Here is a 26,471-nt window from a genome sequence, read left to right as displayed (position 1 = left end):
CCTGCAGGGAACTCTGTCAATCCAATCATTTTCTAAATCATAAAAAGATAAATATTAGAACAATGCTGAAAAAGTATTACAACTTTAGCCAATGTGATTTCATACTTGAATAGATTTGTAGATAAGATATACAATATAAAAAGGTTTGACTGCACTCAGGTATGTTATGAATGAAATTAAGGAAACATTTTAAACCAATCCATAAAACCTATCATGCTTAAACTTGTGTTGAATGCAAATTTTGAAATATATAATGTCGCTTTTGCATTTAATGTAATTTAATGGACTCATTCACTTCTTTTAGTATTGCTCTAAGATTGTTTAGGCACAAATCTTTGATTTCATTCATATTCATATTGAAAATCATCTTACCTTCTTTGGGGAAGAACGTGTTATTTGGACTACTTGATGAGTGTATGTTAAAAAGCAAGTGTTTCAACCAGAGGTGTCAGAGATACTTTAATTCAGCGGCCACATACACCCTAATCTCATGTTGAGTGGGCCAGAGAGGAAAAAAAGTGTCATTATAATCTCTAAATTGAAACTTTAACATTTCTTTCATGTTGTTATAACTCAGACTGTATATGAAGAAAATGTCTATATTTGTACAAAAACAATTGCTACAACAGCTACTACTACTACAAAATACAGAAAATGTCTACACTCTCAACATAAAGCCAGCTTTAAGGGTAACCCTAGAAGGGTTATACCTTCTGGTGTAAAATCCAAATAAACATCTAAAAAACTTCTTCTAAAACTGTTACATTTTGCACACGTTTGCAAACTCATCAAAACTTCATGGTTTTGAGGCTTTTTTGAGGTAACTGGCTTTCATGGCAGTGCCAACGATGATCTTAGCTCAGTTTCTGTGTTGTGTTGTGTCCAGTACTCCCAAGATTTTTTCAAATAAATGTTTTCTTTTAAATTTTGACAATTTGCTTGGTGGTTTGGAAGGCCGGGTAAGATCCTTTGGAGGGTCCGGTTTTGGCCCAGGGGCCTTATGTTTGACACTCCCCGTATGTTTGTTTGTTGCACGGCTGCTGACGTGATGACGTCACGTCGTACGTGTTGGAGGGGGACCGGCGGTCTCTCCGCTGTGAGGCAGAAGCTGCTCAGCTGTTGGGTCGTGGTGTTATAGCGTTGCCTCGGACTGTGGCGAAGAACGAGAGAACCCCAGCGGCAACAGTACGGGACATGGACAACAGCAAACGGACTGTGGTCGTTACAGGTCTGTCCTTCTGCAACTGTCGTGCTCGTGGCGTTTGCACAGCGGGTGAAAGTGGAGAGAAAAAGTTGAGGAAATGACAGCTGCCGAGACATTAATGGCGTCAGGCTGTAAACCGCTCCAGAGCCCCACTGCTCTGCACTGAAAGAACGTTTTCCCAAATGCCTAATTTCAAAGTGTTTGTCGCCGCTGTTCTTCTGAGAACATTTTAAATACGTCCACCGAATAGAACTACGTGCCGTCATTCATTCGTTTATTCTGTTTTTGAAAAGCTTCATGGTATCAACAAAATGCCATAGCAGAGCCTATTTGTTAAAAAATATATATATTATTTTGAACTGTGCACTCATCTGGACAGTTTGTTTGTAATGGATAGATTTTCAGTTATCAAAAAAGAGTAATTTCGCTTATGATATTGTTACACGAGGTTTACAAGGTAAATGTATGTACTCAAAAAACAAAACAAAAAACAAAAAACAAAAACAAGCTGGCAAAACCACAAATAAGAAAAATAAAAAAACTTGAATTAATAATTAAAAGTGGTTGAAAATACACGCCAGTTGAAAGATTGATTTTATTTATTTTTTTTTTTTCAATTCTTTACTTTTTATGTGTAATTAATTTCATCCTCTGGCAAAATGCTGTTCCATTTAACCTCTAAAGATACGGTGTCTGTGCATAGGGATTGAAATAGTATGAACAAAATGTTTCAGTGTTACTACTGTCTTGATTTACTGTTATAATTGTGTTTTAATCGAACTTTTTTTGTGGCAGTCTTTTTATCTTCTGTCGTGAAATGTGTGGAAGTCCTGCTTTTTCACGTGTCATAGAAAAACTCGTTTGCTTTATGGTGAAATAAACAGGAGTTAGACTGAAAAATATTTACAGTAATAATAATAAGTATAAATGAAAGCTAAGCATTTTATACCAAAAAACAAAATGTTAAATGTTAGTTTGCTTCATTTGGTGTTTTTTAGTTTAATTTAATTTCATATCACATTGGGATACAATCTTATAAGCCCACAAACTGTAGTCCAGTACATTACATTTTAGTAGGAGTAACGATGGCAGTGATTTGGTGTTTTCAGACACAAAGGCCTGCAGAGACTTGCTGCCCCAGCTGATACAAGATGTGTAGATGGCCTGGGAACAGCACCTTCACAATAGTGGGCCGGCTGGCAGCTGCCGGCCCCTCACTCTGCTTCTTTTCAGCAGCCTGTCAGACAGACTGATCCTCTCTCCACCCAGCCCCCAGGGACTCACTGACCCCAAGAAGGGTGGTGGAGGGGGATCAGTTATAGATCCCTGTATAAACAATCGTGAGTGAATATCCACAGGCCTCTGCAGGTTATAGAAATCTCTACTGAGGGGGCCATATACTAAGAAATGACTCTTGACTGTCTTGACTGTAAAGAATTTAGGGTTAAAGAATTAACTTATTCATATATTCCCACTTGTCCTTTTTGACAAAAGAGTGATATTAAAATAAAAATGATGTCAGGCTATGTTTTCATTCTTTGAATTGGTTTACTTGTGTAATTTATAGCCTATTGCACATATTAATTATTTATAAAATAACTGGCATGTTTTTCAGGTTTTGGGCCATTTGGAGAGCACACTGTCAATGCCAGCTGGGTAGCAGTACAGGTACTTCTCATATATCATTATTAATATAATTTAAAACTGTAAGAGCCTATTATTATAACAACATATATTATTTATTTCATTATTTGTCATATCACAATGACTCCTATCATTATGATGTTGGCAGCGTTTGAATCTGCTTGTGTCTCTCGCGGAGGTTTGTAGGAGATTCATGTGGGGGGATGATTGCTGTTGTCAGCATGTCTAGACGGACTTGATAAGGATATTAAAAGCCACACAAAAGGCCACATTGTGGCAGGGTCACAGACATGGTCAAACTCACCTCTTTTCAATACAAGTAGGGGTCAATGTCCAGGGCTATTCCTCGTGCAGGGGGATTGGGGGAGGTGTTGGTTCACTGGCTGTGAAGTGGAAACATTTGTTTTACTAATGTTATCTGTTATTAACTTCATATTTGGGAGTTGTATTTGTATCAACATTTTAAAATGCTCCCCTTAATGTATGGCCATAGTCAAATTAAATGAGGAAATACCAATATTTATCATATTATTTTACAATAATCTTCATGTACAGACCTATTGAAGTTCACGGCTGACGCTAAGCATAAGCAAAAATAAATAACCAAATACAGCTTATGAACTAGGCAATCATTTATGTAAACATTGTTCAGTAGATACACAAACATTGGAAATAACATTTTTTTTTAGGATTTAAGCCTAACCATGAAGACATCTAACTTGAAGAAGCAAAGTATTAGATACACATGGTATTACGATTTTGCGAACCTTCAAAGGGCATGTACATAGGGATTAGACTTGTTAATCTGAGCAGAAATTAGCATATTCCCACTCAGATGGACCATGTCCATTTTTCTGAGTGACAAACATCCAAAAATAAATTTCTACAAAATAGTGCCATCCATTCTGTTCTGTTTGATTTTTGTTAAACATTCGTTTAGATATGTGTTAGTGGGTTTTCTTCTGGGTAAAGTGTAAAATTGTGTGCTTTGGGAAACTAAGGAACCATTTTTGCTTTCAAAATGACAAAATATAGGATTTAATGCAATTACCTAATATTTGCCAGAAACCAATCAAATACAAACATAACAAACAAGATATATAAGTAATCAATTAGACGTAGGTGTGTGAGATCAGATAAAAGATCAGTCATAAGTAGTTTTTTAATTAACATCCCAATCTATCATGAAACAAATGCCATAGTTTGTGTCCCTCTGCTGAAGAGGAGTATAATTTGCTAATTAGTTGGTTAGGTTCTTTATTGTCATTGTGACAATGTAACACTGTTCAACAAAATATCAAGGTGCAGTTTTTCATTCAGTGTCATAAACATGTTTTGCATCATAAAATAGATAAATGAAACAGTCATGTACACATAATACTGAAGTATTGAACACCTTGCCACTGCATATTTGTGTGCCACCATCACATCTCACAAATGTTTTAAGAACTCTCATACTCTTTTTCTCGCATGTATGATCCAAAACTGAAATGTATTACAATGTGGAGCAGATTTTAATTTTTTTTTTTTTTTGTTCGCTTGCTCTGAAAGGAACTGAAAAAGCTTGGACTGGGCAGTGAAGTGGACTTGCATGTGTATGAGGTTCCTGTAGAGTACCAGACAGTCCAGAGTTTGGTTCCTTCATTATGGAAGCAGTATCATCCACTGGTAGGTTGATTTCTTCACCCATCATAATAACCAGTCTAAATATTGAGGTTTTTTTTTTTTTTTTTGGAAATTTAAACATGTATGTATAATTTTATCCTTTGGTACCTGGTAGGAGTCAGGTACCTGTGTGTACAACACATACTCAATGTCATATGCAAACATTAAGTGATGATTAATACCAAAATTTGAGTGTGATTCTGATGCAAATTTGAAAGTAAAAATTATATTTCAACATATTTTTTGCTTTAAAGGTGTATTAAGGAGTTTTTCAACTTTAAAAATACTTACTTTCCATCATAAATATGTTACACATTTTTAATGATGTGTACAATGTGCCCTGACATATTCATTATCTCTAACAGCGCTAAATTGTCACCTGAAAGTTGCAGTGCCGGTCCGGCACCAGCATTTTTTTGGGGAGAATTTGAAAGGAATGACGTAATGCGTGCTCCGGCTGGCCTGATTTAGTTAGGTTTCGTTTTGTCCGCCATTACTCCGCCAGATGCTTAGTGAGCAACAACTGAGCAGGATCTTCCAGAAAGTAAGAAAAGACTGGCTTCTAGCACTGCCACAACTCCAGCACAGACTCCACCAGGTAAAAGAAGCTTACATTTTACTTGAGCGCTACTAAAAGAGTGAGGAAGGAGTTCCCCTCTTCCGTGCACGCAAGCCACAGGCACGAGTTTTTCACTAAGTTGCATTACGCCCAAGACCTGCAGGGGGCGCTGTTTCGCATAAAACGTGCAAACTCCTTAATGCACCTTTAAATAATTCTAATCAGGATTAAAAAAAAACAATTCCATATGCTTTGTCGGTCCCGAGGAGTAAACATTATGACAGCACAAGAATTACAAAAAGCAGCCAGATAAATTTGAAGGGCTCTGACTAATAGTTTTTATCCTTTCCATTATTCCCCAGCTCGTTGTCCATGTTGGCGTCTCGGGTATGGCCACCACTGTCACTTTGGAGAAATGTGGCAGAAATCATGGCTACAGGGGCCTGGACAACAGCAGCTTCTGTCCAGATTCACAGTGTTGCATTGTGGGAGGCCCGGACTGTATCAACTCAGTTATTGACATGGAATCAGTCTGCAAGAGAGTGGCTGCGTCAGGACTGGGAGTAGCTGTGTCTGTTTCTAAAGATGCTGGAAGGTACATGTCTATTTGATTTATACCTTGTTAAAATCAGATTTTTTTTTTTGGTTGCCCTTCGCTGAAACCAAATGCTTTAGCTGGTGAGGTTTGGTGAAATGAAAACACATTCTTTCATTCATGTCATCCTGGCTTGATGCACTCCCTCTATCACTTCCTGCAGTGTGAGACAGTCTCCATCCTGCTTGGATGGATTAAGATTTTGATGATATTGGCTGTAGGTGTGAGGTTGGTGTCCTTTGTTGTTGAAAATATCTGAAGTTTATCAGGTGCCTTCCTGATTGTATGATGTGATGGCTATTAGCTTTACTCTACACCTGCCTAAAGTTTTACACTCTACTACATGTGCAGCTCCTACTACATTATTACTAGTACTTCAGTAAGTAGACTTTGTTTTTCAAATGAAGGCCAAAATATTGATTGATTTTTATGGGTATATTTGTATTATGTTTGTGTTTGCATGTTGTTCTTGTGTTTGTGTGGGTTTTTCCTGAATGCTCCTCTTTTCTCCTTTGTCTTAAAGCCATGCACACAAGGTTGGTAGGTTAACTGAATTTGCCCCTAGGTGTGAGTGTGAGTGTGAGTGTGAGTGTGAGTGTGAGTGTGAGTGTGAGTGTGAGCGTGAGCGTGAGCGTGAGTGTGAGCGTGAGTGTGAGCGTGAGCGTGAGTGTGAGCGTGAGTGTGAGTGTGAGCGTGAGCGTGAGTGTGTGGCTGTCTGTCACTGTATTTGTCCTATGATGGCCTGCTGACCTCTACAGCTATACCCTAACTTCAGCCATAGTCAGCCCAGAGGGACTCCAGTGTCCTGCAACCCATATCTGCATAAAGTGCTATAAAAGATGGTTGGATGTAGCTCTAAGAATTGTGATGCCCCACTGGGGCCTCTGAACAGTTGTAAGATGTGGGAGAGCTATGAGCACCATCTTCACAGAGCACTTGCAGTGTACCTTTCCAGAAAATAGGTGTACAGCACCTTGTTACTGGGGTAGTATTCTCTGTGTAACTCAATTATCGTTCCTTCTCTTGAAGTGCAAATGTAAACATTCTCTGTGTATGATTTGTCATTTGATTTTGTTTTCAGTATTTTTGTTTTCATAGCATTATATCTACATTATGTTTATTTTAACTCAAAACTACTTAGCTATTGGGTAAAAGTCCAAATTGATCTTGAATAATATGTGATATGCCAAAAGATTTGAAGTTTCTGTATTTGTTCATTGTAGAGGGTCTTTTGCTTATCACATTTTCTATTTTGTAACAGGTATCTCTGCGATTTCACTTACTACACATCCCTATACCTGAGCCACGGTCGCTCTGCCTTCATTCATGTGCCTCCTCTCGGAAAGCCTTACAGCGGGGAAGACCTGGGCCGTGCCCTACAGGCCATCGTACGAGAAATGCTGGAACTTTTGGACCAAGCTGAGAAGATCCACTGCCAGCAGCACTTCCACTAAGTGACCTCCAGATATCAACCAGCCTCTCCTGCCCTCACCTCACAAGACAAATTGCACTCAAACACAAAGTAGCCAAACCTCTTTATTTTCTGAAGTTTAGTCTTTACTTGGACCTTCAGAGCATAGGCTGTTTTCTGAGTTAGTTGTTTCTGTCTTGTTTTATTGAGTTAGATTCAGTCATATTTGTCTCTCAATGGTGAGAAACAAAAGTAGAATGCTTAGGAAAAACTTTGGTGACATTTAGTTGTTTTTTTTGTTTTGTTTTGTTTTTTTCTCACTGATCAAGGAACAGAAATTTTTGTTCATGGCTTAAAGTTTTGGAGAAAATCATGAGGTTCATGAAGAAGAGCACAGAAGCCCAGTGCTGTTGCTACCTGTTTATATGCAGTCACAGCACATAATGCTGAAGGACTGAATTGTAGCAGAAATTACAACCTATAACTCCAAATGTGACTCCTATTATTGCACCTTATAGAGTTAGGGTTATTGAAATTGCTATAGAAGGCACATTTGGGGGAATTGTCAAATCAAAAATCTTCCTCCTTTTAACTTGTCATTTTCAAGCAAGACTTTTATTGAGTGATGATTATATCTTTTAATTAGCAGGTGATCACACATCAACATCTAAAGAATTGGTAATGCACATTATAGCATTCTGGTATACAAGTAGAAATGTTTGCCTCTTGTGGTTGCTAATTTCATTTTTCATTTTCTCCACTATGTTCCAATTATTCTCAAGATTTTTTGGTGCTGTTTCACATTTGATGTTAAATTGGTTCTTAAGCCCTTTTTTCTTTATAAGAAGTTGTGAATTTACCTTCTTTTACTAAGGTTATTTAAATCAGGGAACGGGTTGGTTCCAGCTCATATTTCCCCACTTTTGTTGGCCCAGTTCTGACAAAAAAAAAGTCAAACTCACCCTTCTGAGATCTGACCCCTGGTTGTGCAATGTAATTTTTTACAGATCTCTTTTGTTTTTTAATAGGAAATTCATGATTTCTTTACTGCTGCACAACTATTTCAGAAAATATCAAGCTTTACAAACTAGAATTAGTTTTATCTGACACATCAAAGGACAAAAGAAAAGGCATAATTATTGATAAGATGTTTTATTATGAAATAATCTTAAAGATTTCCTAGATTGTGTGGCAGTGACATGCATTACACTTTGCTGTGAGAGTGTGTAAAGATTTTACACAGATTTTATGTCTTCATAAAAAATGTTATTTCATCATAATTTACATGTATACGTTGTAGAGGTATACAATTGATGATCAGATTTAAACGTGTTTCTGAAATTGTTGTGCAGCCCTGATTACTGCTCGTGAAATAAAGCTTTCTGATGTTCCCTTTATTGAATCAAATATAGCTGCTTATTTTATCTGAAGATTTGATTCAATGAAGTTGGACTTTTCCTTCAGTCAGAACTGGGCCTTGAACTTTACTTCTGTTGCACTTTCACTTTTATATATTTCAGCTTCACTTATTCTGGAAATTTTGCAACATTTATCAAGCAATGTAAATGCTTAGATTTACTCATTCTTTTCAGCCACTTTAAGTTGTAAGATGTAGCTTTCCAGACACAGTTTTGGTTCTTTTACAACTTTTTTCTTCCCAATGTGAAAATGTATACATCAGTAGGTTTTGTTTTGTTTTTTGGTGAGTTTGCTCCCTGAGCCTGACCTTATTCTGAAATGTTAAAAAAACAAAAACAGAATGAAAACAGATATTAATTAATTTTGCTATGTTTGTGATGGTAACAACATGACACTCCTATAGGTGAAGTGTTTATTTTATGTTTTGGGGATTTCTTTGGTTTGTTTTTCATTAGAAATGTTTTGTTATATGAAATTAGACTTCTGAGATGTTGGGACAATATACACCAACCAACACAGCTTCAATCTCATCATTGATGGAAGTTTAAGAATTAATCTCTATACTGATGCAGCAGTCTGTGTGTGCCCAACACAACTGGAAAAAACAGGTGTTTTAAGTTGTTGTGTATATATTTCTGCTAACTGAATACTGTGCATTGTGTTGCTGCAGTATGTGAGCAGGTTGGTGCCATTCATTATAAGTAACTTGTTTCTATTGTTACTGTTAAATTGCTACAGTGTAGAGTGTTTTTTTAACCTCATAGTTGGATTTTGAACTTAACTTACTTATCAGATCTTAATCTTTTGAATTAACTTATGTTTGGTCAAATCTCTCATTTTTTAAGTCCTGGTATTTTTACTGTGTGGCTTTGTGAGTGCTGAGAAGTGTAAGGGTTGTGCAGGAGCTGCATACGGATGTCCTGTTCACAAAAGTGAAAACCTCAAGTTTACACATGAGGTGACCACTGAGCCCAACCCTCTCCCGTGCCTTGTTGTTGTTTGTGTCATGAAAAGGCCTTACTAATATTCTCACTGCGCCAGTTCAAAGATATGTTAATGATGCTGTCCAGTCAGGTCTGTGGCTACCTCAGAAATAAATGTTTTAAATTTTATTTTATTGTGAGCATGTTCTCTTGTATGCCGATATTACATTATTGCAGTTTATTGTGATTTCCTGTGAATAAGGAACATCCTCTAAATTGCATCTTCTTCTGTTTCATTAACAAAGCACTGTCACAGTATTCTCAGCTTTGTAAAAAAAAAAAGGATTTGAAATAAACAAGATTAAAATACTACTAGCTGTTTCTTTGTGTGTGTTATTAAAACTGTCCTTTTATTCAACACTCACTATTTTTGCATGTTTATGTGTAACTGGCTCTTTCTCTGACAATGTGAATGCAATACAGTAAGGAAAGATCTCGCAGATATTTAGAAGATACTTAGAAGCACCATTCACATGGCTCAGCAATTTGTCAATCCGTTTCTCTCTTTCTACCCCCTTATCCAAACAGACCAATCTTATCTATTTATCTATATATCTATCTATGTAATTAATTTCCACTTCTAATGTATTTCTCTGGTAAATATCTTTTAAGTATGCCTTGAGTTGCCTCTCAGTCTTTAGGTTTAATTCTCAGAAGGCCTAACAAGCATTGTTTGTGTGACAGTGTTTATTTCAGTGATGTTTACTGTTGGCGCTCTCGGAGTGAGAGCTCCTGTCACTGTGTGGCTCTCTGTGGTTGGCGCCGCGGCCTATCGCGCGCAGTAAAAGCCGAACGTCACGAGCAGCGCGGCACTCAGAGGCTGGTCACAGCCGCTGTCGGAGCCGCTGGAGGAGCGCTCGAGGTTCGGAACGCTTCCATTTTTTTGATTGAGTTGAAATACAGACTGACGGTGTCGGCAATCGAAAGCGTCCGTGATCACAAAACAACGCCGGGATTTTTGTTTTTTTTATTTTATTTTATCGCGGATCCCAGGAACCGTTGAGTGAAGCGAAAGTTAAGAGTCGAGATGAGTGTGGAGGCGTACGGGCCAAGCTCCCAGACCCTCACCTTCCTGGACACCGATGAAGCGGAGCTGCTCGGAGCGGACACGCAGGGTTCTGAGTACGACTTCACCGACTTCACCCTGCCCAGCCAGACGCAAACCCAAGGCCAGACCCAGAGCCAGCCGGACGCCCAGGTGCGCGATTCCGTTTTCAAGCACGGTTTGCCTGCGCTAGCCCCGCTACTACTGGATGTAGCCTCACTTAGCTCCACGCTAGCTCAATTAGCTCGTTTGCTTAACTGTCAAAGTTAAAGTGTTTGTCGGAAAATGTTTGTTTTGAACACAGTGAGGCTAAACACGTTGGCTTGTGTAACTTTAATACACCAAAGGCGATCTCCGGCTGCATCGACGCTCTCAACTTGTAATTAACTGGCATTTCCGCGCAGCCGCTAGCCGCTAATCATTAGCACGGAGTTTATTCGGTAAAGCTGGCGGCGTGTTTGCAGGTAAATGGTCCTGATGATGATCTTCACAACGGAGGAGTGGATGACTCCGTGGTCAAAACCAGTCAACTGTTAGCTGAGCTCAACTTCGAGGAGGATGAGGAGGACGCGCACTACACCAAAGATCTGCCTTTGCACGCCTGCAGGTACTCTGACAGGAAACATGACTGTGTGCTGACTGGATGTGAGGGCAACGCCAAGACCGGAGAAATCCTTGTTACACCCTCCACTTTGCGAACTTTGTATATTGACGAGGCAGATAACATGCAATGTCTAAATTGATAAACAACAGCGCTTAATCATCAAGTAACTGGTTAAATGCAAATTATAATTGATCAGTGTTTGTGTCTCGTTTGCATTGTTTTGACACCAGCTTCCCACACTACCCTCCAAAGGTTGTAAAACATCAAAATTCTTTGGACTTTGATCATTTGGGAACAGCTGATGCAATGAAACACTGCATATTTTAAGACATTAAGAAATCAATCTTACTAAATCCTATGCAGTAACAAACAATAGTGGCTAGCACCCTCAGCATTTCTGCATCAAAGTAAATTAGGTGTTAAAATTTGACATGACCATTGTAACAGGTGTTAAACACAGAATATAAGCAGAGAGTATTTCCTTTTCAAAGTATGTGCTTCTGTCTACCAGGCTAGAGTTTATCCACTTTGCTTCTGTATGAAGAAAAATGTTTGTGCACAGTACAATACATAAACTGATTGTGCCTGTGAATGGGACAGAAAAACTCACAGGAAGTAATCTGCCTAACTCAAAACCTCAACAAAATCAGAGAATAATTATCTTGAAGAAAACAGCTTGCATAGGAAGCTCAGCACTGGCCACCTGACAGGATAAAATACTGTCCACTAAAGTCTTGCATCAATAAGAGTAATCCCTAGAAGTCTTTCTAATTCTTTGTATAGTTGGTTACCACAGACAAACATTTGCACATAGCAGTCTATTTCTAGATGTCTCTTTAGGATTGATTTGAGTTTTATGTTATCCCAGTACTTTCGCAATCCAGTTGTTGAATTTTCTTCATATGTTGAACTGCAAAGTGACTTCTCTGGATTACAAAATGACATGAAGTTTTTAATTACCAAAATGCTCATCATCTCTTGAATGACCTTTTCACAATCTCTGCTGTGTGAGACCTGTGACATTGCTGTGCATGTGACACTGCTCGATTTAACTGAAATATCCAATGATGCAAATGTTGGCACTCCAGTGGTTTGAGTAAAACTAGTCTCTTCTTGTTTTAAAAAAGATTTTAAGCAGTCACATAAATTGTAGTATAGCTCCAGTATGATGGGTTCTGAAATTTAATGTTGAGATGGCGTTACACACGGTGGATTGAAAAGCTTTAAAAGTGTCATTGTCATATGGAGACGGATGCAATTAAAACTCTTCTCCATGAAGAGTTTGCTGACTTTACAGTATACACATACTTATTGTGGCAAGGGCTCAGGGCCTTTCTGTGTGGAGTTTGCTTCCTCCGACTTCCTCCCACAGTCCAAAAACATGCATGTCAGGTTAATTGGTAACTCTAAAATTGCCCCTAGGTGTGAATATGTGTGTGTGCATGGTTATCTATCCCTTTGTGTTTGCCCTGCGACAGACCAGCGAACTGTCCAGGGTGGACCCTGCCCTCGCTCAAAGTAGCTGGGATTGGCTCCAGCCCCCCGTGACCCTGAAAAAGGACAAGCAGCTTGGAAAATGAATGAATGAACGAACGTAATTCTTGTTCTTGTTGTGTCTTGAAGGTAGTTGTGTATTTATAAAGTCATCTGCATTGCACATTGGACTAGTTGGCTCTCTCAGCTCAAGCTTGTAACACAGCTTACACACAGCTTTTGACCCACCAGATACAGCTGGTGTGAATGCACCCTTAGTGAACTCTTAATACTTCATCCACTGGGGGTTCATTTTTCCTGTGTAGTATCGGTTGGTTGTATTGAACGAGGCTCTGCCGCTCCTCCCACCTCTTGAAACGCTGTTGGACTGTTTCTACTTTCTACTCTTCAACTGTGTTGCTGATGCTATTGTGGTGTGCTCAGTTGACAGAAGATGTTACTAAAAAAGTGAGTGACCAATTAAAGATGGAAAATTTCCCCCTATCTGATAATGCCATTTCAATTTTAAGCCCTAATTTTTATGAAGTATTTTTTTTTCTTGTTTTGCTTTACAGCTACTGTGGTATCCATGATCCAGCATGTGTGGTGTACTGCAATACCAGCAAGAAGTGGTTCTGTAATGGACGTGGCAACACATCTGGCAGGTTTGTAATCAAAAGCACCTAAAAAAAAAAAAACCTGTTAAAATGTTTGAGCTTTACAAGATACGTGAAAGAATTGGAGGTCATAATAAATGTTTGTGCACAATTGCACATTTTTAAGTTAATCTTTGACTCTATGTCCACATTTCAGTCATTTAAATGAGCAGAACAAGGATCCAGTTACTTTGTGCAATGCCAGTCTATCCTTCACTTCAGATTGTTGCAATTGTGATTTAGAAATGATCTTTTGCTCTCTTAATTTTGTTATCTAGGAAATGTGGTCAATGATTTTCAAAATATTTGGGGATTTTCTAAATCTGATCTGCAGCCATATTGTGAACCACTTGGTGAGGGCCAAGTGCAAAGAGGTGACTCTGCATAAAGATGGACCGCTTGGCGAAACTGTGCTGGAGTGCTACAACTGTGGCTGCCGCAACGTCTTCCTCCTGGGCTTCATCCCAGCAAAGGCTGACTCTGTGGTGGTGCTACTCTGCAGGTGAGAGACAGTGAAGCCTGATTAGTTAACCAGTGCCTGCAAATCCTCTGTCCTGTTGAATGTCTTCCAGACAGTTGGCAATAATCCCTTGAATACCTAAACAGACCTACTAATTGTATAAAGCAGGGTGTTTGTTCTCTTGCTATTTATGAGGGAGTTAATTGTATTTGAGGTAAAGAGGTTTCACCTGATGTGACATAAATGTTGAAACTCAGGACACTGATGCAGAAACCCCTGAAATATATCAACAGTTGGCAAAGTCCTTGATTGAAGTTTGTATTTTTGAAATATCATTGCGATCTGAAATTGTTCACAAAACTGGAAAGCATGTTACCTGGAGAAAACCAATGCATGCAAACTTTACACGGAAAGACCCTTTCCTGGAGTCAAACCAAGGTGTTTATTCTGTGAGGCAACAATGTGAACCTCAAGCTGAATTAAATGTGCGTAATCGACCAGTCTTGTTAGAGATTGACAAAACTAAAACTCTGTTTCAAATGGCCAAAATGAGAGTTTAAACTTTAAAGTTTCTCTGCTTGTCAAGCTTACCTTAACTTACCTTTTTAACTACAACTATTTGCTCTACAGCCTTCAAATGAACCCTTTCATTGGTCTATTGTGCCCATGAACTGATAATTACTGTGAGCGATATTTACATGTTCATTGGGCTGTTTCATATGAGATTGTTCACTTTGATGCTGATATGATCCATGATGTGATTTATCATATTTGAAATTGTTGATGCAATGGCATATTTTGTATTTTAACAATATGAAATAATTTAGCGTGTAAATCACCCACAGCTATGTTAAATTGGCTTCAAACATGTTCATCAAAATCCAATTTTGATACACAGTAGCTAAATTATTATACAAAAAAAAATCCACACAACTTGTTTAATTGATAAACTGGTACCTGCATGCAAGTCAGTGAATCTTTGGAAACTTACTTGATTACTGACTGACTTTGTATTACGATTTTGTGTTCTGATAATTTCTGTGCAATATTGCACACCTTTAATTCTCCTAGTGGTTTACCATTCAATTGTGTCTTTGTGTGTCTCTGTATGCAGGCAGCCCTGTGCCAGCCAGAGCAGCTTGAAAGACATCAACTGGGACAGCTCGCAGTGGCAGCCACTCATCCAAGACCGCTGCTTCCTTTCGTGGCTCGTCAAGATCCCGTCAGAGCAGGAGCAACTTCGAGCTCGTCAGATCACCGCCCAGCAGATCAACAAGCTAGAGGAACTCTGGAAGGTATGCAAAAAAAAAAAAAAATACAAATCTTTGAATGGTTCACATCATTTCAGCTCATTTCTAGCATCAATACTGTAATAAATATCTTTGAGTCGAAATACTGCGTGTGACGCAATAACCTGGGTGAAAGATGTCCTGACGTTTCTTTACAGGACAATCCTACTGCCACATTGGGGGACCTGGAGAAACCTGGAGTGGATGAGGAGCCTCAGCATGTTCTTCTGCGATATGAGGATGCTTACCAGTACCAAAACATATTTGGCCCTTTGGTCAAACTCGAAGCCGACTATGACAAGAAGCTTAAAGAGTCACAGGTACCCGAGGACCTGTGCTGGGAATTGTCAAACTTTGAAGTATTCCTCCAAAGGGCCATGAATGATGTTATGAAGTATATTTATCGATGGCATATCAGAGAAAATGCTATGCTAAAATTTGTTTTCTCTTCTTTTCAGACTCAAGACAACATAACAGTTAGGTGGGACCTGGGGCTGAATAAAAAGCGGATTGCCTTTTTCACACTTCCCAAGACGGATTCAGGTGGTAATTCTCCAAATTTGACTTCCTCCCATTGATTCAGTGGTGCAGCTGCTGCCCCTCCCTGCCTCCCCTCGTTACTCTGAATTGCACGCAACCTCCCCCGTCCCTTCATCTCTTGATGGCATGAATGCTTGTTTCAACGGTCTGGCCATTTGTTTCTGTGGTTTGGGTTTGTATGAGTAAAATTGTCCATCGTTTGTCTGCTCAGCGCACAATTAATTCTGGTGGTCAGTGTAAGCACGCATGGGTTTATAACTTATGTTCTCCAATCAATCCCAGACATGAGGCTGATGCAAGGTGATGAGATCTGCCTGCGGTACAAGGGAGACTTGGCCCCGCTGTGGAAGGGCATTGGCCACGTCATTAAAGTTCCTGACAGTATCCTTTACTCTTCAGTAGCTGCACATGTCGTGTGTTGCATCACATGGTTGTATTATGTGCCTCATTAGATTGGCTCAGAGTATACTATAAAGTGTCAAGACCACAGACTGCATCCTCTGTACTTGCTGTAAATGATAAAAAGGACAATCCAAGCTTTCCTCAGCAGTCCTTGTGTAGACTACGGAGATGAGATCGCCATTGAGCTGCGCAGTAGCGTTGGTGCACCAGTGGAAATTCCCCACAACTTCCAGGTGGACTTTGTTTGGAAGTCTACATCTTTTGACAGGTAGGATGGAAATATATGTCCTTAAATTTATGATGGAGCAGCTACAATTTTCATGCTTAATGCATTATTTAACATCACAAAATGTCTAGGCTTTTGTGTGTCTGGATGTATAATCTGTTATGATGCTGCCAAGCTTTGTCCAGAATACAGCTTCTAAAATACTCTTCTTTTGAATTGATGTGTATTTCATGCAGAATGCAGAGTGCCCTCAAGACATTTGCTGTGGACGAAACCTCTGTGTCCGGTTACATTTACCACAAACTGCTGGGCCACGAGGTTGAGGATGTCACCATTAAGTGCCAGTTACCAAAGCGCTTCACCGCCCAGGGTCTGCCTGACCTTAATCACTCGCAGGTGATTAAATACACACTTGACCCTCTTTACAGCAGGGTTTTTTTTTCGGGTTTTTTTTTTTTTTTTTTTTTTTTTGGTAACTGAATTTTGAGTCTGTAACCTTGGATCTTAAATGTTGTATTTTGCACATAAACCAGCTTACATAAACCACCATACATACTGTATTTCAGTGTCTAGTGATAGTATTGGCTGCTTGCTCATTAATGTTAATTCCAGTATTTCTTGTGTGTTTAGGTGTATGCTGTGAAAACAGTGCTGCAGAGGCCTCTCAGTTTGATCCAGGGTCCTCCAGGCACTGGAAAGACCGTCACCTCTGCCACGATTGTTTACCACCTGTCTCGACAAGGCAATGGGTGAGAAAAAAAATAACCGACCCTGTCAATGGATTAATTAACATTTTAAATTAGATGATAACACTTTTTTCTTTTTTTAATTAACCCTAAATTTTCTGTCATATTTAAAATGCTGCCAATTTACGTTTAACTTTAGCTTTTACAATAGGAGTAGTTGTTCTGTAGTGTATGTATTTTTACTTGCCAGTTCCATATTATTTTCTGAATCAAACAGTCCTAAATGCATAATGCAACATGGACAGTAGCCCGTTAACCTTTCAATCCACAAACTGTGTTTTTAACCTTCCGTATAACTCTCTATGCTCTCTTCCTCTTCCTCTTTCTGTGTCTCTTAGGCCAGTTTTAGTGTGCGCTCCCAGTAACATTGCAGTGGACCAGCTGACTGAGAAGATTGACAAGACAGGACTCAAGGTTGTCCGGTTGTGTGCCAAGAGCCGAGAGGCCATCGAGTCACCGGTGTCATTCCTGGCTCTGCACAACCAGATCAGCAACATGGACAGGTCAGCATCGTGTATTCAGTCGGTACCTATAAACGTACCGAATTCGGTACCACCCCTACATACAACAGTGTGTTAAACAGTGTCCCTAGTAACGATATCAGCCTCCAGGTGACGGTTGACATCAAATACCACATTACTGCCATTGCATTTAAACTGGAAACCTTGGTACTTCTGATATTTTGGATGCGTCTTGGTACTGGAACTTATCTCCTTTCAGTTAATCTGTTTGCAGTGCAGTCACACATGATCAGGTTGAACATACTCCATGTTTATAATCCGTCACACAAAGATGCCTCTCCCTTGCTTTTATTGTTTTATGACTTTGGTTTTCCTATTATCCTCACCTGGAATGAAGATTTAGTGAATTGCCATTCGCTATGCGATCAGCCCAATTCTCCTCAGACTTCAGGCAATATTGAGAAAAAATGTGAAGTTGCCTTAAGCTGTATATGGTTCTTTCTTCAAATGTACTGAGAAGTCTCCCAATCATGGGTTGGCATTCTTCAGCACCAATATTGAGTTATTTAATCTGATGTAACGTTGTGTAGTATGCCGGAGCTTCAGAAACTGCAGCAGCTGAAGGATGAGACCGGGGAGCTGTCGTCTGCTGACGAGAAACGCTACAGGGCTTTGAAGCGCACTGCTGAGAGGGAGCTTCTGATGGTGAGTAAAATCTTCAAAGAGTTAGACCAAAACCATTCAGTGAAGAGGCTTTTTTTGGGGGGGGAATAATGAATTCAGAAATTTGTTCTTTTTCTTTGTGTTGCAAATAGTTTCAACCAATGTCTGTCAGTTATTCTGTGTTAGCAAAGAATGCAGCTGTGATAATCGGGAAGCTCTTTGAGTCTCGATTTTCTTTTGTTTCTCTTGTTGAGGCTTGTGCATTCATAGGAATCAGCTGATTTGGTTTTTAGGTCAACGTTCTTTTTAAAACATTTGGAGTTTGTTCAAACAATTAAATTGTCTTACATAAAGAGCAACAGGTCACGCTACATGATTTGATTATTTTGTATACGAGTATTTATTAGTACAATATATAGACGGTTTTCTTAACTTGGAATCAGTTATTTTCAAGAAGATCAGAAGAAGAAAATAAATCGCTTCCCAACTTAATACTTTAATTCACTGTTTCTTGTTGGTATGTGGGCAAAAAAAAAAACTGCTCACATTAAAATCCAGGGTCAGTTAATTACAAAATAAGTAAATCAAATTGGACAAATTGCAAAACAGAAGTGATCAGACTCTGATTGACTGTTTTGGAATATACATTCCTGAAGTTTCATGATTATCTTTTGAAATGTCCAGAATGCTGATGTGATCTGCTGCACCTGTGTCGGGGCCGGAGATCCACGTCTGGCCAAGATGCAGTTCCGTTCCATTCTGATAGATGAGAGCACACAGGCCACCGAGCCGGAGTGCATGGTGCCTGTGGTTTTGGGAGCTAAACAGGTACTGAAACAGACGCAAACCAAACAAACGCTCTCTAAAGTGGTAATTTCAGATGATGACTTCTTGCTTTATACATCTGAATGAAACTAATTTGCTCCCTTGACTTCCTGTTCACAGCTCATTCTGGTGGGTGACCACTGCCAGTTAGGCCCGGTGGTCATGTGTAAGAAGGCAGCAAAGGCAGGTCTGTCTCAGTCCCTGTTCGAACGACTTGTGGTTTTGGGGATCCGGCCAATTCGCCTCCAGGTCCAGTACCGCATGCACCCCGCTCTCAGTGCCTTCCCCTCCAACATCTTCTATGAGGGCTCCCTGCAGAACGGCGTCACCGCAGGTCTGTGAAGTGTCTGCAGTTAACTGTCCGCTTTGACGGTCTTCATTTTATTAATGAGTTAAAGATTCGATAAAACAATGGTTGAATGAGATTTTCTTTTTCTCTCTCACTCTTCAGCTGACCGGATCAAAAAAGGGTTTGACTTTCAGTGGCCGCAACCAGACAAGCCGATGTTCTTCTATGTGACTCAGGGTCAGGAAGAAATTGCCAGCTCTGGAACTTCGTATCTGAATAGGTATTATCCCCCGATGTGTAATTTATTTGTTCATCATAGTTTGAAATGGGAATGTCTGAGTTCAGCCACTAGTGGGAGCTCTTACACAGTTCCTCAATCCAGTAAAATGTATGAATGGGGTGTCTTAATCAAAAACTAATTTCTTTGTTTTATGAATGTGATCTCTACATGGCTAATCAAATAATAAAAAAAATCGTTACAAATCTTTGCTGTGTCATCAGATTGTTACATTGTAGAAAGTAGGTTTTTTATTTCCTGTATTTGGTTACAGTGTAATGAATTTTGTGGAAAACGTCATAATGTAAATGGTTGTATTTTTCTTAATATTTATGTGCCGTGTAGATCTTCTCAAAAAGAGACCTGCTGACAGCATTTTCCTGCTTTTGAACATTGTAACAATTCAACCCAACAAAGTAACTGTTGCTGCTGTTTGAAGGACCGAGGCTGCTAATGTGGAGAAGATCACAACGAGGCTGCTGAAGGCGGGAGCCAAACCAGACCAGATTGGCATCATCACCCCGTATGAGGGTCAGCGTTCCTACTTGGTCCAGTACATGCAGTTCAGCGGTTCCCTGCACACCAAACTTTACCAGGTATCAAACACTCTTGAAAAAAATTCCCTACGCACCCTACCTCGTAGCTGTAGCTGTTGTCTTCAAAGATGAGAGATTCAGATTAGCTTAACATTAATGGGGTTTTCTTGTCGTCACTTGATCAGTGACGGAAGAAAAAGTGTCTCTTCTGTTCTTACAATGCGCTTCTCCCCGTGTTCTGCTCCACCACAGCAAGTAGAGATTGCCAGCGTGGATGCCTTCCAGGGCCGAGAGAAGGACTTCATTATCCTGTCCTGTGTTCGCGCCAATGAGCACCAAGGGATTGGCTTCCTCAATGACCCCCGTCGCCTCAATGTGGCGCTGACCAGGGCCAAGTAAGACCCCCCCCCCCCCCCCAGGGAACCATTAAAGGAATTTGGATCTTCGTATAGAATCTCTCAGAACCACACCTGTTCAGTTCAGCTGTTCTGTAATCCTGAACATCAGACCTGCCTGCTAATGTTTGTATGCAGCTGAGTAAAATCATGTGTGTCTCATTTAAAAAGGTACGGCGTGATAATAGTGGGGAATCCCAAGGCCCTGTCAAAGCAGCCTCTGTGGAACAACCTGCTGAATAACTACAAGGAGCAGAAGGTCCTGGTCGAGGGACCCCTGAACAACCTGAGAGAGAGCCTCATGCAATTCAGCAAGCCACGCAAACTGGTCAACACCATCAACCCCGTAAGTAGGACCAAACTGCTATTTTAAAGTACATAAAGTGAACGGAACAGTGTCAAATTTGAATATCCAAATGAACTTTTTTTGGCCAAACGGATTTAGGGAGTGATCATTTCACAATATGAACACAACTGGAGCACTTTGTTAAATACACTCCTGTGTTGAATCTCTCTTTACAAAACTAGTTTCCCACGCTTACTGAAATTGTAATAGACTTTGAACAGACATTAAGTTTAATCCCAACTGTTTCAGAACCCCTGCAGAAATTTTTTTAAATGATGACCATTTCTCCCTCTTCCCCAGGGAGGGCGTTTTATGAGCACTGCGATGTACGATGCCCGCGAGGCCCTCATCCCTGGGTCTGCCTACGACCGCAACAACGCCGGTAACCATTCATTCATCTGATTATTTGGTAATCAGAACAAAAGCATCATTCAACATTGAATATCGAGTGTCTGCTTTTGTTTCTTTCAGCCGGACGCCCGTCCAACATGTACTTTCAAACGCACGACCAGATCGGGATGATCGGGGCTGGACCCGGTCACATGGCTGCCATGAACATCCCTATTCCTTTAAATCTGGTGATGCCACCAATGCCTCCACCCAGCTACCTGGGACCGGCCAACGGCCCCACCGCAGGTACGGTAACACTTCTGGAGGACAGCCCATTTAACATAACCTCCCGATGTGAGCATTTCATTGAAAAAGATAAAGAAGATGAAGTCATTCTACGTTTTTAAGACACATAGCCAACAGAATGTTTAGTCACCATCTGGATTCCCAGCCCACTGCCCTAAACCTGCTTTCCATTTTATTTCTTTTTTTTCCCTTTGTTTTATACACACAGGACGTGGGGCCATGAAGGGTAAACCTGGACGAGGCGGACGGCAGAGGGTCCGCGGCTTCGGCCAGGGCCCCGGTCAAGGCATTGGGCCAAACAGCCAGACCAGCCAGGACGGGGCCTCCCAGTCCTTCTCTCAGGGGCCGCTGACACAGGGCTATATCTCCATGAGTCAACCATCGCAAATGAGCCAGCCAGGCCTCTCCCAGCCGGAGCTGTCTCAGGTAACTCCTTTAGAAGCTCCTCAGTGGAAGACAATGCAGTGTGGCAGAATATATCGACCAGCAAGATTTGTTATCATCACATCCCTACACGTTATGTTTGTTGCAGTTTCCAGAGATCTGTTTTTTAGCACGGTCATTTCCATGAAACATCACTAATTCACGAATGTCAGTCTAAGTAGTGTAACTTGATTCGTCATTTTCCTTTCACCTGCTCATCCATGATTTGTTTTTTGGAAATGGAAACTTAAAAACAATAAGTACACTTAATCTCCAGACATCTTTGTGTTATGAATGTCTTTAATTTGTCCCAGATTGCCCAGAATATCAAATGTTAAAGTTTAAACTCCTGATAAACACTTATATGTTCCAGCCTTGGTGGTGTTCCTATTTTGAGTTCAGTGACTGAAAATTAAATTTATTAGGGGGAAGTTTAATTTTAACTTAAAAGGCTCTGACTGATACCAGAGATTACTGAGAGAATCTCCTGATTCTGACGCTGTATCTGCTTTGCTGCTGTTCAGGACAGCTACCTGGGCGATGAGTTCAAGTCCCAGATTGACGTGGCTCTGTCCCAGGACTCGACTTACCAGGGCGAACGTGCATACCAGCACGGCGGCGTGACTGGGCTGTCACAGTACTAAAGCGTGAGTGTCGTCTTCACAGAAAGCTTTCACTTGCTGTGATCACATCTTTAGCTGTCTCCTGATTTATAACTGGACGCACCTGAATTTATGTACATTAAAGATTTCAGTCTTCTGTCGTCTATCTTCAAACAAACGTTAGTAAAAGTGTTTAAATCCTGTTTGATGTTTGGAATAAATGTCATTGAAACTTGTTTTTCTAGTAATGTGTTTGACTTTGTCAATTGGGAAGAAAGTTTACGCTTTGTTTTGTGTCTTGCAGGTTGGATAAAAGAAGAGGGCTAGGCTTGATCTGAGCTTAGTTCTTTTGAATCTGAGAAATAATAAAAACAAAAAATGGATACCTGTTTTCCTCTGCTACAACTTGAAGCACCACCAAGTGAAAGCGACGGGATAGCTAACTCAAACCAGTGACCAGTGGGACAAAAAGAGGGGAGAAGAAGAGGGAACGCGATGGCAAGAGGGGCCGCGCGAACACGCAAGAGGCGCGGATGGATGCCCGCGAAAAATTGGGAGGGAGGTCGAGAAGATGGCGTCCCGTGGTCGAGCTGCTGAGGCTAACAAAGAAGAAGAGATCTTGCTCGGTCTGATCTACAAGACTCCGCTCCCCATCAAATCATCCACTCCACACCCTTTGACCCACCGCCTCTGAAGGAGGCTTCAGATATGAGGCGCTCGCTTCAGCTACATTTGTCCTGCAGACCTGGAATGACGTGACTGCTAAACGCTTCCAAACAGGCGGCACAAATAACCGGCGCCGAGTCTGGTTATGTTCAGCCTGTTGGTGCCCTGAATGATTTTAAATTCGGCTTACAGGGGGAGGAGATCGTCATCGTCTCGTGGGTCCAAACACCTCTGCTGTGTTTGACGGGCGGAGGCAGCAGTCGACAGACCCTCCCAGAGAGCGAACGCTGGCTTCTGTGCTTGAGGTTGGAGTACCACTCATTTGCCTTGAGAACCACTGGCTCCTCTATGGGGGTCCTGGGCGGATTCCGACCGCACGTCAGTCGTGGAGTGGCACGGGGATTTCAGACTGTTATTCTAAGGCATGAGGTGCGAATCCCATTGATTTCCTGATGATCATGGGACAGGTTGTTTTTTTTTTTTTTTTCCTTCCTTATTTTGTTTCTACTTTTATTATCACAGAGCACACAAAAGTCATTGAAACGATCAAACATGACCAGCATTGAACAGCCAATATTGTGTCATGTGATGTTTCAGAGAAGGCTTGTTGGAACTTATTTTCTAAATCCGGGGATGTTGAGGTCCCTCCCACTGTGCTTTCTGACCCGAGTTTTTTTTTTTTTTCTTTAATATATATTCCGCTTTTGCACAGAGTTGGGGAGATGATTCATTATCCCTTTTTTTTGTTTTGTTCTGTTTTTTTTCTTTTGAGGTGAAGAATAATGAGACAGTGGATTATGTTTGGAGGTGGTCGTGGGAATCAATCAACCACAACTAAAAAGAAAAGGAAGGTGGCTGAGGGGTAGAAAGAAAATGAGTTTAAATTTTGTATGAACGAATGTGGAGCTTGAACTTTAGAGCCCAGAGAGGACCACACCTGAGATGTTGATTGTGACTAATCGTGAATTGTATAGTTAAACTAAAGCTGTGTCGACCAACCACCTCCATCACACAATAAAGTGGGAAAAGCTGAAAGAGGTTTGTTGAATATTTAAAAAAAAAAAGATCCTGGAATTAATATGAAAAAAATGTTTCGTTCCTGTGGGAAACAGTGTCACTATGTGGCTCCGAAGCTCAATTCAATTCAGCGATATTATATAGCACAAAGACGAAATGTAAAGAGAATGAAACCAAAATCAGTGCCTATAACCAATCACCTTCAGATGTACAGCTGCAGCACAAACATGAATGTAGTGAAGCTACCAGCATTTCAACACTTTCCTTACACCTGAGGGCTCCAGAAACCTAGAGAAAAATACCCGTTTTATTTTTTTATTGATAGAAAAATAAGCCTGGCGATTATCTGAATGACTTCAGCAGCTGTAAAACATTAGGCTTATAGAGGGGAACAAAAAAAGCCACCTTCCTTCTCTACTGAAAACAGGCTGGTAGGATTTATTTTTTCTGCTGGAGACATTCGACTTGTGCGAAGCTGTGCTGCCTGCTTCATGTAGAGGTTCTGCGGAGACTTATGTTGTTGTTTGAGCCGCTGATGCCGATCCAGACTTTGCTATTGTCCAATGAATTGCTGCTTTGTGCGTCGTTTTGTTCGGTATTATCTTGGGGTTTTGCAGTCATTTGATAAAAAACAAAAATAAATCTTGTGACATCTTTCCGATGACAGAAATGAAGCTGAAGAAGCAGTTTGCTTTGCTTTGTAATTACACTTTTTGTATCCTCTCCACGTTCTGTCCGCTGTCCGAGGGATTGTAGTTTTGTAACTCTTCCAGGAGAAGCCCTTTCTGAACACAGTAAGAATGTACTCCACCTTTGTTTCTCATCTCTGCTCACCACGACAATCATGTTGAGTGTAGTTGTCATGTTTGATTTAGTTGGTTCTGCTGACGTTGCGCAAATCTTACGTTTGTACACCGATTTTTTTTTAAACATGTCCTGGTCCACTGACATCATGTTATAGCTTTAAAATAAACCTGCTGCCTGCACCACTGCTTTTTCATCTTTTTTTTTCAAACTTAATTTCTATTACATTTTTCATCAAAACATGATGTATGCATTACAACACAATTCAGTAAATCTTTCCTTCTCAGTTTTATATAAACTTTTACAATCTCACAAAAACATAAGACATACACTCACCTGCCACTTTATTAGGCACACCTGTCCAGCTGCTTGTTAACGCAAATATTAAGTCGGCCAGTCACATGGCAGCAACTCGATGCATTTAGGCATGTAGACATGCTGCAGTTCAAACCGAGCATCAGAATGGGGAAGAAAGGTGATTTAAGTGACTTTGAATGTGGCGTGGTTGTTGGTGCCAGACGGGCGGGTCTGAGTATTTCAGAAACTCGAGATCTACTGGGATTTCCACGGAAAACCATCTCCAGGGTTTTGTTGAGAATGGTCCAAAAAAGAGAAAATACCCAGTGAGCAGCAGTTCTGTGGGCGAAAATGCCTTGTTGATGCCAGAGTTCAGAGGAGAATGGCCAGACTGGTTCTGGCTGATAAAAAGGCAACAGTAACTCAAATAACCACTCGTTACAGCTAAGGTCGGCAGAAGAGCATCTCTGAACACACAACACGTCGAACCTTGAGGCAGAGGGGCTACAGCAGCAGAAGATCACACCGGGTGCCACTCCTGTCAGGAAACTGAGGCTACAATTCGCACAGGCTCACCAAAATTGGACAATAGAAGACTGGAAAAAACGTTGCCTGGTCTGGTGAGTCTCGATTTCTGCTGCGACATTCGGATAAGTAGGGTCAGAATTTGGGGTCAACAACATGAAAGCATGGATCCATCCTGCCTTGTATCAACGGTTCAGGCTGGTGATGGTGGTGTAACGGTGTGTGGGGTATTTCCCTGGCACTCTTCGGGCCCCTTAGTTGAGCATCGAGCATTGAGCATCGTTGCAACACCACAGCCTACCTGAGAATTGTTGCTGACCAGGCCCATCCCTTCATGACCACAGTGTACCCATCTTCTGATGGCTACTTCCAGCAGGATAACGCGCCATGTCATAATGCTAGAATAATCTCAGACTGGTTTCTTTAACATGACAATTCGTTCCCTGTACTCAAACAGCCTCCAGTCACCAGACCTCAGTTCAGTAGAGCACCTTTGGGATGTGGTGGAACGGGAGATTCGCATCATGGATCTGCAGCAATTGCATGGTGCTATCATGTCAATATGGACCAAACCCTCTGAGGAATGTTTCCAGTGCCTTGTTGAATCTATGCCACGAACTATTAATGCAGTTCTGAAGGCAAAAGGGGGTCCAACCCAGTACTGGCAAGGTGTACCTAATAAAGTGGCCGGTGAGTGTAGTTTAATGAAGGAAGCTTTCTGAAATCTCAGTGAGAACGTGATCTGCTCCGTTTGATAAATTTCCCAAATGTTTTAAATCCATATATTG

General features: G+C 40.7%; 2 protein-coding genes across 3 annotated transcripts; both read left to right on the top strand.

Moving 5' to 3' along the window:
• Nucleotides 1–1,089: 1,089 nt before the first annotated feature.
• Nucleotides 1,090–9,792, top strand: LOC115381473 (pyroglutamyl-peptidase 1). Its single transcript, XM_030082875.1, has 5 exons — nucleotides 1,090–1,228; nucleotides 2,820–2,872; nucleotides 4,400–4,516; nucleotides 5,435–5,667; nucleotides 6,929–9,792. Exons 1-5 carry the CDS (start codon nucleotides 1,195–1,197, stop codon nucleotides 7,119–7,121), a joined length of 630 nt encoding a protein of 209 aa, XP_029938735.1. The 5' UTR covers nucleotides 1,090–1,194; the 3' UTR covers nucleotides 7,122–9,792.
• Nucleotides 9,793–10,507: 715 nt separating this feature from the next.
• Nucleotides 10,508–25,043, top strand: LOC115381472 (regulator of nonsense transcripts 1). 2 transcript variants are annotated; one of them, XM_030082873.1, is made up of 24 exons: nucleotides 10,508–10,678; nucleotides 10,990–11,132; nucleotides 13,178–13,267; nucleotides 13,593–13,760; nucleotides 14,833–15,013; nucleotides 15,166–15,327; nucleotides 15,466–15,553; nucleotides 15,830–15,928; nucleotides 16,109–16,217; nucleotides 16,412–16,571; nucleotides 16,806–16,924; nucleotides 17,260–17,424; nucleotides 17,973–18,087; nucleotides 18,730–18,873; nucleotides 18,991–19,204; nucleotides 19,322–19,439; nucleotides 19,876–20,032; nucleotides 20,225–20,367; nucleotides 20,539–20,713; nucleotides 21,014–21,095; nucleotides 21,185–21,349; nucleotides 21,558–21,775; nucleotides 22,297–22,419; nucleotides 22,679–25,043. In XM_030082873.1, exons 1-23 carry the CDS (start codon nucleotides 10,508–10,510, stop codon nucleotides 22,414–22,416), a joined length of 3,306 nt encoding a protein of 1,101 aa, XP_029938733.1. In that variant the 3' UTR covers nucleotides 22,417–22,419; nucleotides 22,679–25,043. The 2 variants fall into 2 exon arrangements, with proteins under 2 accessions (XP_029938733.1, XP_029938734.1); XM_030082874.1 differs by lacking the exon at nucleotides 22,679–25,043 and having other exon boundaries at nucleotides 15,466–15,550; nucleotides 22,297–22,416.
• The last annotated feature ends 1,428 nt before the right edge of the window (nucleotides 25,044–26,471 follow it).

The sequence above is a fragment of the Salarias fasciatus genome, chromosome 23 (genome assembly GCF_902148845.1).
Source record: "Salarias fasciatus chromosome 23, fSalaFa1.1, whole genome shotgun sequence".
NCBI classification, from domain to species: Eukaryota; Metazoa; Chordata; class Actinopteri; order Blenniiformes; family Blenniidae; genus Salarias; species Salarias fasciatus.
This window is presented reverse-complemented; position numbering and strand designations above follow the sequence as displayed.